Source organism: Dinoponera quadriceps, unplaced genomic scaffold, assembly GCF_001313825.1.
Source record: "Dinoponera quadriceps isolate SergipeBrazil2010 unplaced genomic scaffold, ASM131382v1 scaffold629, whole genome shotgun sequence".
In the NCBI taxonomy this organism is placed as follows: Eukaryota; Metazoa; Arthropoda; class Insecta; order Hymenoptera; family Formicidae; genus Dinoponera; species Dinoponera quadriceps.
In genome coordinates, this window is record NW_014554884.1 from 303,309 (window position 1) to 318,356 (window position 15,048).

At 42.1% G+C, this 15,048-nt stretch overlaps 3 protein-coding genes across 6 annotated transcripts in view; 1 reads left to right on the forward strand and 2 right to left on the reverse strand.

Moving 5' to 3' along the window:
- LOC106742355 (HBS1-like protein) overlaps window positions 1-3,147 on the forward strand; it is a 5,798-nt gene extending 2,651 nt beyond the window's left edge. For both annotated transcript variants that reach the window (XM_014615213.1, XM_014615212.1), the window contains 5 exons: window positions 279-831; window positions 1,452-1,681; window positions 1,774-1,969; window positions 2,066-2,271; window positions 2,344-3,147. In XM_014615213.1, the coding sequence (XP_014470699.1) occupies window positions 279-831; window positions 1,452-1,681; window positions 1,774-1,969; window positions 2,066-2,271; window positions 2,344-2,798 (1,640 nt within the window). In that variant the 3' untranslated portion in view covers window positions 2,799-3,147. The remainder of the gene's footprint in view (window positions 1-278; window positions 832-1,451; window positions 1,682-1,773; window positions 1,970-2,065; window positions 2,272-2,343) is intronic.
- LOC106742359 (selenoprotein K-like) lies at window positions 2,958-4,277 on the reverse strand. The gene is made up of 4 exons (XM_014615222.1): window positions 4,057-4,277; window positions 3,886-3,970; window positions 3,690-3,764; window positions 2,958-3,601 (listed from the first exon to the last, which is right to left on the reverse strand). Exons 1-4 carry the CDS (start codon window positions 4,073-4,075, stop codon window positions 3,508-3,510), a joined length of 273 nt encoding a protein of 90 aa, XP_014470708.1. The 5' UTR covers window positions 4,076-4,277; the 3' UTR covers window positions 2,958-3,507.
- A 1,123-nt stretch (window positions 4,278-5,400) lies between these two features.
- The window catches only part of LOC106742356 (probable cytochrome P450 4aa1), a 13,994-nt gene continuing 4,346 nt past the window's right edge, over window positions 5,401-15,048 (reverse strand). For 2 of the 3 annotated variants that reach the window (XM_014615217.1, XM_014615214.1), the window contains 6 exons: window positions 10,713-10,881; window positions 10,038-10,415; window positions 7,731-7,797; window positions 7,031-7,572; window positions 6,247-6,426; window positions 5,401-6,142 (listed from right to left, as the gene is read on the reverse strand). In XM_014615217.1, coding sequence (XP_014470703.1) covers window positions 5,958-6,142; window positions 6,247-6,426; window positions 7,031-7,572; window positions 7,731-7,797; window positions 10,038-10,415; window positions 10,713-10,860 — 1,500 coding nt within the window. In that variant the 5' untranslated portion in view covers window positions 10,861-10,881 and the 3' untranslated portion in view covers window positions 5,401-5,957. The remainder of the gene's footprint in view (window positions 6,143-6,246; window positions 6,427-7,030; window positions 7,573-7,730; window positions 7,798-10,037; window positions 10,416-10,712; window positions 10,882-15,048) is intronic. The other variant, XM_014615215.1, reaches the window with a different exon arrangement.

The following is a 15,048-nucleotide window of genomic DNA, read 5'->3' on the forward strand; positions in this document are numbered from 1 at the left end:
ATATATATATATATATATATATATATATATTATACATACATACATATGTAGTTATTACACCTTTATTTGTAGAATTATTTGCAGGTAGTGCAAATCGTACATATATGACGATTATATTCAAAATACGTCGGATATACAATTCTGTTATGTTTACGTGTTATCCTTCCCTCCCTCCCCCCTGTGGTTGCGTTGACAATATAATTACTTACCGCAAACGATTTATTTTCATCCTCCTCCTCACGCATGACTAACACGGCTGAGAACGCATTTCACGGCAGGTAACAAATTGTCATCCAAGCCCGCCCTGCAAATGACGAGCACACCGTCCACCGTGAAGGTCGTGCCAGCCGGGACGAGGCCCGTGGTGAAGGGTTTCGACTTGAGCGGCGTGGAGGGCGCGGATCTGCTGAGCCCGCGCTGCCAGAGTCCGTCTTCCGATCGGAACAGTCCGGAGACCAAGAGCAAGGAGGACATCGTGCAGAGGGAGAAGAAGGCGCTCTCCTCGAAGACGAGCAGTCCGCGATGCCAGTCCCCCGCGTCAGGCCACGTGACGCCGGAACTGCTGGATCCCAAGGCGGCGAAGCCGAACGAGGAGAAAGCGGTGGACGTTCAAGCGATATACAAGAGCAAGCGAGGTGACAGCAAGCAGCAGCTTCACCTGGTGGTCGTGGGACACGTGGACGCCGGGAAGAGCACCCTGCTCGGCCGGCTGCTCTGTGACCTGGGCCAAGTACCGTCGAGGCTCATTCACAAGTACCAGCAGGAGAGCAAGAAGATAGGGAAGCAGTCGTTCGCATACGCCTGGGTGCTCGACGAGACCGGCGAGGAAAGGTGATCGTAGAATCGCGTCATTTCGCGAAGAGAGAATATACACATGTTATGCAAGGTTTACTAAAAGTGTGGAAATTCAGACAGAGTTGGATTTCGACACTTCTTTTGACACCTCTCTGCTAGCGCACACATGCACAAAAAAAAAGCGTGAGTCCGAGCATGCGATCTAAACGCGACACACCTTAGGTAATGCTAATGCCGGCGATACCGCTACCTTCAAGCTCCGCGACTCGAAAGGTGCTCGATGAAAATATACTTCATTATACTTATTACAGCATCTTGAAGAGTCCTCGAGGCAAGTTGAATGTCTAATAAAGATAGGGTTTCCCGTTAGAAAATTCCAAGGTGTCTTAATGACCTTGACAGCGCTATCCAAGGTTACACTAATATCGTTACGTAATACGTCACTTAAAGCCCTAAAACTTAACGTACGGAACACTTTTCTCGAAGATGCATAGTTTTCGAAATATTAAGAGGTTTCCACACTTTTCGCAGACCCTACACAATAATATACACATATCGTAAGTTTTATTATTGTATATTAATTTTCTACGAAAAGAGTATACTTATTCAACCGTCGTTTGAAATCTTCCGTGAAACTCACGAGACGCGTTTTACAGAGAGCGTGGGATCACGATGGACATAGGCCATTCGAAATTCGAGACTGATACGAAGTCCATCACCCTCCTGGACGCGCCCGGCCACAAGGACTTCATCCCGAACATGATAACCGGCGCCACACAAGCGGACGTGGCTTTATTGGTGGTCGACGCGACCAGGGGCGAGTTCGAGACCGGGTTCGACAGCGGGGGGCAAACGCGCGAACACGCGTTATTGTTACGTTCTTTAGGTAATGCATTCCGTGTTACCTACTATTAATCAACGGACAGTTAACACCCGTTAGATTTATCGAAGCGTTTCGTGCTCTCGTTGCTTCTCCAGGTGTGTCGCAGCTGGCGGTCGTAGTGAACAAAATGGACACCGTGAACTGGTCGAAGGAGAGATTCAACGAGATCGTCGACAAGATGAGCGTGTTTCTGAAACAGGCCGGCTTCAAGGACACGGTCACCTTCGTACCTTGCAGCGGTTTATCCGGCGAGAATATAGTTACGAAGCCGCAAGAGCAGCTCTCTAACTGGTAATCCGCGTGCGGCCGTGATTCGGGGGTCGGAAATTTGCAGATTAATCGTAATGGCTGGTGAATCTTCTCTCACGGACCTGTGTGATTCCGCAGGTATACCGGACCTACTCTAGTCAGTGTAATCGATAACTTCAAGTGCCCGGAGCGGCCTGTGAACAAGCCATTCCGTTTCTCGGTAAACGACATATTCAAGGGCACCGGCTCCGGCTTCTGCGTGTCCGGCCACGTGGAGACCGGCATGGTGTCCTTAGGTGACAAGGTTTTGATACTACCTCGAAACGAGATCGCCGTCGTGAAAGGTTTGTACATTTGAGCGGAGCCGCTGTCGAGAAATTGCGGAACTAACGCAACTTCCGCAATGTTCCCGGCAGGTCTCCAATCGGACGAAGTCTCGACAACGAACGCGTTCGCCGGTGACCACGTTGCCCTGACCTTGGCGGGCATCGAGCAGCAAAACGTGAGCATCGGCGACATAATCTGCAACCCGCAGAACCCGGTGCCGGTGACCACGTGCTTCCAGGCGCACGTGGTGGTGTTCGCGATAGCGAAACCGATCACCAAGGGCCTCCCGGTGGTGATGCATCAGCAGTCCCTGGTGCAGCCGGCGGTGATCACGAAACTGATTGCGCAGCTTCACAGGAGCAACGGCGACGTGATCAAGAAGAAGCCGCGCTGCCTGCCGAAGAACTCGAGCGCGATCATCGAGGTCGCGACGCAGAACCCGGTTTGCATGGAGCTCTACAAGGATATCAAGCAGCTAGGCAGAGTCATGTTGCGATTGGAAGGCACCACCATCGCGGCCGGCCTGATCACGAAGATCTTTTAATCGGGGAGCCGACGGTCGCGCACGCACGAACGAAGTCTCGAATCTGCACAGTTGTGACTCTTCGGATGTGGAGATTTGTTTAGATCTAACGGACATACTACGTTATTGTATTTATATCACAGATATCACAGACACACGTACATGAACACAAAGAAACACTCTCGCTTAGATTGTGCCACTTTATTTCATTTACAATAATACAGAAGACTTCGCTCAAGACTTCGTTTTCTTACTATACATTCGATGATATTGTTTTATATTTATAATTATTTATAATGTCCTATTGAATATATACACATATATATATGTAAGTTCGGTATTGTGTTCAATAAAGGATATAGTCGTGTTATTTTCAAGAATGTGCTCAGCGTTTTCTGTATTATTTAAATGCGTTAATGATAAGAGATGAGAAAGCGTTACAGTGTGTTCAATACTGCTGAAGAGATAATCTTAATATTCTATATGAAACGTAGAAATAACGCTTTGTGAGGTTTTCTTTACGGGAATTTACTTTTTAAGAAAAAAAATATGAGACATTTGTATAAGATATTCATAGCGATTTTTAGAGATTTAATTTCAATAGGAATAATTTTCTATGATCGGGCAGATGAAGTTTTACGTAACCGAGTTATCGCATAGATACAAATGCAGTCGTGGATTTAGCTCTGAAATCGTGTTAACGTTTGATCCGGTCATTCTTTGAACCTGTTCATCTCGCGCAACTGCTGCAACCTCCGAAAAATGGAATATCAACGCTGTCCCCTGTATTTGGTCTACCAAGTCTACGGGATGGAGGACGCGGTCTGTGTGATAAGCAATTGCAGAAATTAATATTTTACGCGTCTCTTATTTGACTTCACTTTGAAACATCACTTTAAAGGGGTACATTACCCGGAACCCGGCCGGAAATCCCTTGTAGATTGTCTGTCCGTTCGGTCCATGCCAGGACTGACCAATGTCTGAAAGCTATTTCCACCAGGGTCATCGTATCACGTGCGACAATAAGAGAGAGCAAACACAGAGCTCATTAGTGAGCCGAAAATTTACAACTTTACTCGATTGTTACCGTATCAGTTATCTTACTTACAACATAACGACCATATATATCATTCCTGTAAAGATCCCGAAGACCCTCCTCACACTCCACGGGACAGAATTCACTACGCTACCGTCTACAAGCAGATTATCATGTATATGACGCAAGAATGTGATATTTTTCTAGTCACGACCACCGTGAAGTTAGGTTAAAGCGTATTACCGTCCGCAACGTAGACCATGTTCGCGATGGAACGGCGAACTTTCGTTGAAAAAAGCCTCGGCAGAGATTTTAAGTTCACTTTTTCGCTTCCGACTGGTCAGATTTTGTAATATGTAATTTCTCACGTGCGATTACAACGCATAATTCGTAACACTAATTTGTGACAACTCGCTACCACGCACACGTCAGACGCAAATTACAGCCGTGGAAGGGATGTGCGATGTGTCAAATAGTAGGAACTCCCACCACTTGACGTGGATAGGATAGATAGAGCATACAGGGTGTCCCAGAATAACCGCATGCACGAAGTAGTGCACCACCTATTTCAAGGTCGGTTATTTCTGATTTAAGTCCTTTTATATTTGATTATCATTGCCATGATGATTTCATCTTGATTTATTATTAAAAAATCTACAGTTTCTCATATACTATCCATTTGTTGCGCGTTTGTCAAGTATTTCGCACTTGCACGTCTTACGTAATAGAATTAAGAAAACAGAAGCGGAATTAACAATAATTTGTTGTAAGCGTTATCAGTTGATTTCGATAACATTTATATATACATTTATATAGAATTTCAGACCTCTAAATGATGCCGATAAGAGAGACGAATGAATTAATAATAATAAGACTAACCAAGCGTTTTCTCGCGTTTCGTTCTATCAGAAAATTTCATATAATTTAATTTAATATAATTACAGGATAAATCCGATCGAGATTCGATAAATGCTTCGCATTTATTCCGATAACGTGTAATAACGATACTTAATTCAAAGTCGAGGATTCGTTAATTTATGACACAGCACTTGCAAGAATAGGTTTATTTCCAATTATAAGTTTACTCGAGATATTTTGAACACTATTCCTGAAGAAACAAATTTTTAGAATGCAAATTTCACCTTCTCCGACGTACAGTTTGTTTAATCGCTACCCGGTAAGCAAAAAAATCATGACTAAATATTATTATTATTAACGATGTTCGATAACATATAGCGTTTTCAAATACGTCATACTTAATGCAGACCATCAATATGACAAATATTGACACTGATTTGGAGATTTCGATGATTTCGAGTGTTGAGTGTTATAACGTTGCGCTAACATTTTTCTATTCTACATTTTTTTTTTAATAATATTGACGAAAAGATAAAATTTAAATGTGGATCTCTATTCTTGAAATGGTTGCGTATATGTAGGTGTCGTTGCACAATTATTTTTATGATACGATTTGTACCTGCATAATGACACGTGTGTGCAATTATTTCAAGAATAGAAGCTGATAATGATTTTATTATTTACTAACTGGCCATACATAGGATAAGTTTATTTTTCATATTTTCATGCTGAAAGTATTATTCTTTATTACTCATTACATGCCGAAGGAAAATATAATGATACTTTTAGCACGAGAGCGTGCAAGACGAACTTAGCCATAAGAACATGCAGCCATAGTTTTGTATTTCTTACCCAACTTATAAACAATTTCTTGAAGTAGCGGACGGGCAGTGAGATTCGAATACATTAGAACAATACGAAAAATAATATTATAACAACAGAAAATTAATGTTACCAACGTTATTTCTAAGTCCGAGTTATAAGCAACTTTAAGCTGTTGCATTGACCTCAAATAAAGGTCAAAATAACACTTAAGAAATACTTTCTGCAATATTTTTATATTTTTAAAACATTTTATATGCAATTATTTTATATTTTTAAAATATTTTAACAACTATTCCAAAAAGTTACATTACGAACATCTTTTAAATATAATATTAAATATATATTAAAAATCGTTCGAAAAATACATAAAATCAACATAACATCAACATTTCCAAACGTTAATTCAATGTTCTTTGCTTACTGGACCACTATTTATAAGTCGCAAACCTGTGGACGATCCGTTAAGCTAGCGGTTGCGATTCGACGCGTCTGTCGCGCGCCCTCACTTTTACCCAAATTCCGCCTTGTGCTCTGATTGTTATTCGAAATCTAAGTGTCATCTCCTTCCCGTGTACCGGTTCTAATCGACATTTTCTCAATATAGCGCTGATGATCGACTTTATCTCGAGCATGGCGAACTTGTGTCCTGAAAAAAATAAGAATGAGCGCGAAGGATGACCACGAGAGTATCTTATATTGAGATTTTTTACAAAGAAAGCATCGTCTTATCAATTCGTTCGGCTTTCTTACCGATGCAGTTCCGAGGCCCAGCGCTAAAGGGCAGATAGGCGTAAGGGTGTCTTCCTTTCGAGTTCTCGGGACTAAAACGTTCCGGCTTGAAGTCGTAAGGATCGGGAAAATGATGGGGCAAATGATGCGTGCAATACGGTACTATAATTACGCCGCAACCGACCGGTATTATGTGCTTCCCTGCGCGATAAAATAACAAATTGAGAATAGCAGGATCTGCAAATTGATTGGGTAACGGTTACCCAACGTTTAGCCAACGTTGGGCAACGTTAGCCAATTAATTTATGCCGCTTGGAACGTGAGTGACTTTTCACTTTTTCAAATTCGCTTACTTATAAATAATAAACATCTTACTTTTTCTTACTTTTAAGAAGAAAAAATCACTTTTTTTTACTTTTTCTTACTCGACTTCGGCCCTTTCGAAGAAAAAAGAAGGAAAAATTCAACCACAAGAGAAATCATGTTTAACAACTAGCTTTTTCAAAGACAAAACAAAAGATTCAAAGAAAATGGAAAGTAACAATGATTGCAACGACACGATGTTCTTAAAGCGAGGAAATGTAATTTGATTTCTAATCTCTTTTCATCAGGTTTGTCAGCAAAACAAACAGTAACCGTCACGAGCACCCTTGACTTATAGAGATGTCTCATAGAAAGACGTCTTAAATACATGTTCAAGACATTCTAAACATGTGCTCCGATTTTAGGCCTGGTGCTGTCTGGGAGGGCACCAACCCGAAAGTCAGATCGAACGTTCACCAAAGATTCTTCCCCAAGTCCTTACCTATCTTCACGTCTTCGCCCGATACTCTGGCGAAAAGCGGCACGCTGGGGTAGAGCCTCAAGGACTCCTTGACGCACATCTCCAGGCACTTCATCTCCTTCAGATCCTGCATAGTGGGCGACCTCCTGTCGTCCCCGAAGATCTCGTCCAGCTCGGCGATACATTTCTCTTGCCATTTGGGATTGTTCGTCAACAGAAAAAGGGTGAACGCGGTGCTGGTAGCGACCGACTCGTTGCCGGCCAACATGAAGGTACAACACTCTTCGATCATGTCCTGCTCCGTAAAGCAATGATTCTTCTCGTTCATCTCGATCATGTACTCGAGCAAGGATATCTTCCTTGTCGTCGCGCCGGGTTCTCCATTGTCCACGAAGGAACCGTGCTTCCGCAAGAACTTCCGCTTCTCCTTCAACTTCTTCAAGCAGAAGTCGAAGAGATCCTTCTGCTGTTTCTGCTCCACCCTGCCGGCCGCTGTTAATCGGTAGATCCAGTCGATCAGCAGCCATGGCTGCGCAAATCTGTACATCATCATAAGATGTCCTCTGTCGTATGAAACATGAACAAATAGTGAACACATTAATAATCCCCCGTGTGTAAGATGAACGGTATGAGCGCCATGAATTGTGCACGCGCGTTCCGACGCGTTCCGCAAACGATTTTTAACGAGCTTCGCTAATTATTTTGCCGACGTTGCACTCACTTTCTGAACGGCGTGTCGTCCACACCATTGTTGTACCCTTGGCTTGCCGGCATGCCCAGTATGGTCTCTAAAAGCAAAAGGAAACAAGAAATAACGACTAGACAAATCGAAAGGTCAACATTTGACCATCGGGACCGCCCAAGGCATTAAGGTACGCTCGAACTTCAAAGAGTGAACACTTACGATCTCTTCAAAGGTATCATTAGCGGCACGTAGATACCAAAAATCAACAAGATGCTTATGTAGCTGCGTGTACACGTTTGCGAAACCCTGGACTTGGATTCTCGCGCTAATTAGTATTTTCTCTGCGGAGTTTGCGAGAGACGGATTGGAACATTGTATGCGTATGATTGTTTGCAATTCGTATCGATTTCCTCAAGCGCCGAAATAACATATGCGTTTCGCACGTCGATGTTGTCTCGCAGGCGCGCAGGTTTGCATTTGTTCACACCACGTTTGTATTTAACGAAGCGAGCACAAAGACGCCTAGCCGGAAAGATCTTTCTAGTTTCGTTTTGAAAGTCAAATTGCGGGGCGTTCGCTTCCTTTTGAATATGAAAAACATACGGAGAAAAAACGGTCTGGCCGACACAGAAATCGGATGTGATGCCAAACAGATTGAATGGTAAAATGTGGGATAATTAATTGCGTGGCTGCTGCAACTACGATTGTTGAGTAACGTGTGTTGCCGCAGTGATGGCATCCGGTTCCTCCAACCAGACTCTCTTGATATTTCAATTACAAATGTTTTAACAGCAATCGCACCATTTTGTTGCCTTAGATAAAATGTCTTGCAAATACAAATATAAGTTGCAACCATCTACCGGTAACCGCGAAATCTGTTTTACTTATACTTTCTACGTTTTCTCAGGCCGACCACCACTCATCCGCTTTAGTTCACAGTCGCTCTCGCTTCATTTCGATCATCGGACGGCAAACAACTAGTTCAACGGCTATACCGATATTTTTGTGCTTATTTATTTTCAAATGTTAAATAAGTATCTTCCCGGGAAAAAAGAGATCATATAAGAAATTTGTTTCAGTTGAAATTAAGTTTTAGCGACGTGGAGAGACGCTCAGTTTGGCTTTCGAATTCTTTGAAAATTTAATTTTAAAAACCACGAAAGATAAAAAAAAAGATCTACGAAGAACACAGCGCCAAACATGGAAGCCAAATCGACTTTTTCCCACGTCTCGCAAAACTTAGAATATCAATATAATTTTTTTTAATAACACATTCCAGTTTCTGGTATTTATCACATATGAAACGAAAAAAAATAAAGTAAACAGAATGTCGATATGCTCTTCGGCTAGAAAATTCTATAGTAATTTTTATTATACGATCCTCCTATATGTTTATAATGCTAATATGTGATGCTGATTCAGCGCGATATTTTATGTAAGATAGCATTATGAAAGTAAAATGCCGTCATGGTTGTTGAATGTGGTGTTGTCGTGAATTATTCTGAAATCGATATTTATAACTCTGCTATCTGCTGATGCGCAACATCGCGGTAAACTGTTTATTATTTCATTCATATTCCTTTTCCAACTCAAACTCCTTTTCCTAGATGACTCACTTAGATACATTTAAAATACATTTCACGCAGGATGGTCCAGAGAGAGACGAGATTCCTGCAGTCCCTGGCCATTAGACGCATTTTGATTTCTTAATAAAATACAGGTAGGAGGAGAAGAAAAGCCACTTAAAATCGTTTAGAACAATTTCTGTGTCAATCAGTGCTTTTACTTCTGCAACCTTCTGTTATGGAATCCAACATATTCAGTGCAATAAAAAATTGTGTTCTTTGCACTACGATCTAATGCCACACACTGATTATTAAAACCCATTGACAGTACTTTCATACACATCAACAGTCACTTTCGGCCATGTTGAAATAGCACAACTACTGACTTCTATTAGTCAACAGCAAGAATTCATTCAAACACCTAATATAAAGCTGATCCTTAGAAGCCAATGAAATGTAAAGAATCAAAGTGTGTCTAATAATACGGCCAGGAACTGTATTCGTACTTTACTTTTCACTGAAATAGAATCTCAAACGTACCATTTAAAAACCGCATATTCATGATCAAAAGCTATAAATAAATATACTAATCACATTCACTTGATTGAGCTTTGTTAAAAATACTAATCACGTTCACAGCCGAGCGCAATTCTTCGCGAGAATTCGAAATTCACATCGTCCAACGGTCTCAAGTTTTTCAACGAGGGTAGCAAAAAATCTTCGGAAATGAAAGCGAGATAGAGTCAAGGCGAGGTAAAAAAACAAACGACAACATTACCAATCAGTATCTCGTAGACGGAGTTATTAATAAACATTGTGAGGTTCACATCCTCGCCGTTCTTCTCGAGCAGCTGGTCGGCCAGACGATCGGCGCACTCGCCGAACGTCCCTACGGATCTCTGGAGCATGTGCAAGTGGAACGCCGGCTGCAAGATCTTCCGGTGCTGCTTCCACTTGTTGACCTCCAGCGAGACGAGTCCCTTGCCGATGAGAGTATCGAGTAGCCGATAGAAGTAGATCTTACGCGTGTGCTTCATGCTGCCGAGCACCATTTGAACGTCCTCCGGCTCTGTGATCATGACGTACGGCAAGAACGTCAGCCATATTCGGATAATGCGGCCATAATTTGACGCCTCGTTCGTCAACCTCTGCATCACTGGAGCAAAAACGCGTAAATTAATCTAGAAATGAGACACGGCTTAATTATTGAGCTGATGCAAGAGTCCGTTCCGCTTCTTAATAGAAACATACAAAAAAAAATTTTTTTAATTTATTTAAAAATTGATATATTATGTTCAATTAATCAATTATTTCACTTATATTCAATTGTATATTCAATTATAATCAATTATTCGATTGACCTAATATATAATTAATAAATTATTAAGCGATATATTCCGCGATATTATCCGAATGTCACGTCTGTATCGATTAATGACGTCGATTCACTCACGGTTCCCCTCGAGCAGGGCGTTCACGTTGCCGAGTATGGGCACGGTTTTCGGTCCGTCCAGCGTGAAGATGAACCTGTAGATCCTGACGTAGTTCCGCAACGTGTACAGAAAGTAAATAACGAATAGGAAGGCGACGTAAATCCACATCTTGCCTGGCGTGCGACTCAACTGCGATCACGAGAAATTTTAAGATTAAACGAACTTGCAAAGTGACGTTCGATCTTAATTATACCTTTTGTCTCGTCCGGATGGACAACTATATAGTGACGTCTCCAATCCCGCGTTACCGACAAAGTTTCAGAAAATCAAAAGCAGCGCGCCCGCGTTCGGCGCTGCGCGCTATCTCCCGGCTTCATTATTTAATGAACTTAAAGAAAATCGCCTATAGGGTGGGAAAAGCATGTAAGGACTTAGGGTGTGGAAGGTCCAGCAGTTGAGTACCTGGTATTACCCCGAAGAACGAATGCTCGGGAGACGCTCCGTTTGGCCAGAGTGAGAACGAGAGCGAAAAAGTCGAGTGCGAGCAGAGAGACAGAGCGAGAGAGAGAGCTACGTCCAACGCAGCGTGACTTCAGATAATTCTCCCCGTGTGGGGTTGGAATCCCCCCATCGGGCGCCTCCCCAGGTGGCGGATCGGGGAATGCTCGCCGGCTTTGCCGAAGGGTACCGGGGAAATAAAATACCCGGGGTGGACCTAAAACTACCAACCAAGCAATGGAAAAAAATATTAACGGAAAGAAGTACCCCAGGTGGTATACCGAGCAATTCGGAAAATCCACCCTCGAAAGAGGCAGGCCCCACGGATTCTGGGGGGGGGGGGNATGATCGAACTATAAATCCCATCTACCATTTAGAGAGTTTCAACGACAACGCTGCCACTCTGTTGGTGATAAACCATCTTCACCAACAAAATCTTCATCACAGGGATCAAACATCTCCCAGGGAGAGTGTCAAGTATCATCGCCGAAGGAAGAGGGAAGTCATAAAGAAATGACGTGGGAAAACCAAAGCAAAAAACGATCGCGTACCAGTACTGATGATACGAATCGGAAGCAAACGAACCTACTGGTTGAAAGCTTCAATACCAACTTCTAATAGATTTGAAGTACTCACCCAAGACGAGAGTAATCAGATCGACAATAACAACAATCGAGGGAAAAAGATGCCTAAACCTCCTCCGATATTTGTAGCAGGTGTTAACAACATACAGCCTCTCACACAACTATTAGAAAAAATAGCAAGTAACGATTATGAAATAAAAATTCTCAGTAATGAGCAAGTCAAAATTCTGCCTAAAACACCTGAAACATACTCAATAGTAGTGAAGAAGCTTGAAAGTAGAAAAACTGAATTACAATTATAAGACCGCCAACTTGCACAAACTATTGTATCATAGTACCGCTGAGGAGGATCCTTTCGGTCGGCTGTCACCAAAGGCGAGTCACCTGACGAATTTTCTTATGTAATTAGTGCTGAGTATCACTTAGCGTTATCGCCGTGTCGGGGACACTTCTCAGGCAGCGGATTTCGTGCCGTCTGACCGACTCGAAGCTCTCGCCCGCCGAAACAGAGAATATTGAAAAGAGTTATTGAAGAGCTATTGAAAAGAGTAGTTTCGCCGTAGTTTACACGGAGTATTAGCGAAGATCGACCGTTAGTATTTTAGTTCGCGCGCATATCGAATTTCCGGCCGTGTTACGCCGATGCCGTAATCACCTTTGTAGCGAGTCAGTAAAATAAACTTGTTAATTTGACTTTTAAAATCGTGAATCCTTTCTACGAATTTCGGCCTCGAATACCACGTTGACTTTTCTTCAGAATCTCACCGTCTCCGACTAAAAAATCTTGGAGCCACCGGTCCCGTCGTGGACAAAATGTCTCCGTGGAGGAAATAGGAGGAAGCGTAAATAACTGGCGCGTGCGGAAATTTTGGGTTGCCGTCGCGCAGGAGTTGCGGCGGAGATTTGCACCGACAGTTCGGATATCTTTGTCTGAACCGAGAAATAAGATCGCAATACGTTCAAATAAAAAGATATACCCACGGAATAATATTTGCATAATCGATTCAGCATGTTATTAAAATACCCCTCTTTTGCTCTAACAATCATTAAATAAGCGTAAAATTAACATTGACAATATCATGAGAAAAAGTTAGGTCAAATCAGAAAGTTGCATGCCATGTTAATTTTACAGTTATTTATTGATTGTTAGAACAAAAGGAAAGCGTCAGAAGCATTTTATCGTGTTTCGATCACAAATGTTATTTGATTACGGGTATATCTTTATTGAAACGAATACCGCAAAAATTCTCAGCATGCGTTTCCTCACTTCTCTGATGTTATCAAACGAGGATAGTTGCAGAGAGTATATAGGAATCTTAGTAGAAGAAGATCGGGCGGGTGAAAAGTCGCGACGAAAGGATTAAAGGGTGCATTTCCGACGTGATGGAAACTCTTGATCTCCTTATCAATCAATTTGTCCTCGTATCTCAAATCCTCAGACACGATAACAACATTTTGATAGAATCTCATTAAGATCGTTTGCCACTTAGATCAAGCGTGCTAAGAGGATGTGCAAATGAGGGTGAAACGAGACGTCTCGCAAGCGTGAGCCTGATTGAGCTTTGTTAAAAATATTTTTATTTCTCTTAGTCAACACGGGCAGCGTGTTTTCCCGTGTGAACGGGAAAAACAGTTTAATTGCTTCTCGTACGCACGCACTAACAATATTCATCACAGCATACGTTATGTCATTTGATGAATATGAGATCTCTCGGGGAATAGCAAAAAGAGAAAGTTAATATTATGGAAATTTCCGTGATTATAACGTCGATCATCGAGTTTTCTACGCAATAACGGAAATAAACAAGTTTCGTGAGATATCCGTTATGTTCCACAAATGAAGAATAATGAACGAATTAATGCACGAATTCAGTAAAATAATAATTTCGTCCTCTTGAACTATTCTCTCGCTACAAAACTTGTGTTTTTCCTTCAGATAAAGTGTGTTGTGTAGGAATGGACAAGAAGAAACTGTACACATACATACGGACGCGCGTTGTTTTTACAAAGAAGAGAAGAGAGAGGATGGGCAAAAGCGGTCACATCCGCGATGACATATGCGGTATCGTCACAGATCGACAAGCGCACAAACACGAACACAAACAGAGCATAGAGAAAAATTCTAAAGTGATCGCAATTCGAGAGCGACCGTTTTGACATCGGCTAACAAACTTCCATATTCTTGCAAACCGTGCGCCGTATTTATAGGACTGCAAACGAGTGATACTTCGATTAAAATTGTCGCGCACAAAATGTGCATAGAACCGTCACTTTACATGAGGCACCGTGTGAAAACTACCTCCTGCGTGTGTCACTAGACACACATTCTGATATTTAAATTCCCCTTTACACTCGTTGCCGATATTTTTGCACGAGTGTTTTCTCGACGAACTTTCCTCGACATCCTCACGATGTGTCCACCGACGACCACGTGTCCATCGAAATTAATAAATTATCACTCTGACTCGCCACCGTCGCCGCAGTTTGTACCTGCTTTTTATTCTTATTCAGCGTGTGTGTCGCCGCGTGCATTGTGTGCGATATTTCTCCAAGTTGCGCAATATCATCGCAAGAAAGTTATCGAGCTCGCGAGACGGATACTTCATCGTGTATTTGCTCCTTCTCTCTCTTTCAAGGATCTCAATCGATTTATTAATTTACATTATTGATAGCGTATATAAATTGATCTAATTTCATAAACTATTAGCTTATATTTACTTAGCTATTATTGCCGCTTCTCGTTCGTTACGTAAAGTAAGCATTTTTCCGATATATTCGAGTTTTATTTCGATCGATAGCTGCGACGTTAATTTAATAAACTGACATTTTTATCAACGAAAAGCGTGCTCGGAGTGCGCCGAAATTTCAACGGCAAAGCGAGGCGCTTTTCCGCTCTCGGGTCTTTGCCGGGGCGAAAGACGACATGATCGTGCAATTATTCGCACGCATGACGACCAGTTAATTACATCTCAACGCCGATAAAGGATGAAAAGCAGAAACTTTCGGAGGCTAGAGAGTTAGAGCGATCGAAGCACAAAGTAAACGTGACGCACACAGGGATGTTCTCAGACACGGTAAAAAACGCCGAAAAATGATGAGCGCGTACTAATACACACTGTGAGCTCTCTAAGATCCGATAACTGGCCAGAAGTTATATCATCGTCCAAAATATATCGCGGTATCGCGTTCATCTCATGCGATCGTCTTTGATCAATTCCGTGAAAGAAAATTCGATTTACATAATACAAGATATAAATTATATATATATATATAT

Bases quoted from the DNA above. Each gene is read 5' to 3' on its own strand.
- LOC106742359 (XM_014615222.1), bottom strand. The intron at 3,765-3,885 runs GTAAGTAAGATA...TGGTGGAAATAG, and splicing joins ATATATATGGTCGTTATGTT to CTTTCAGACATTGGTCAGTC. The intron at 3,602-3,689 runs GTAATGTACCCC...CTTATCACACAG, and splicing joins GATTTCCGGCCGGGTTCCGG to ACCGCGTCCTCCATCCCGTA.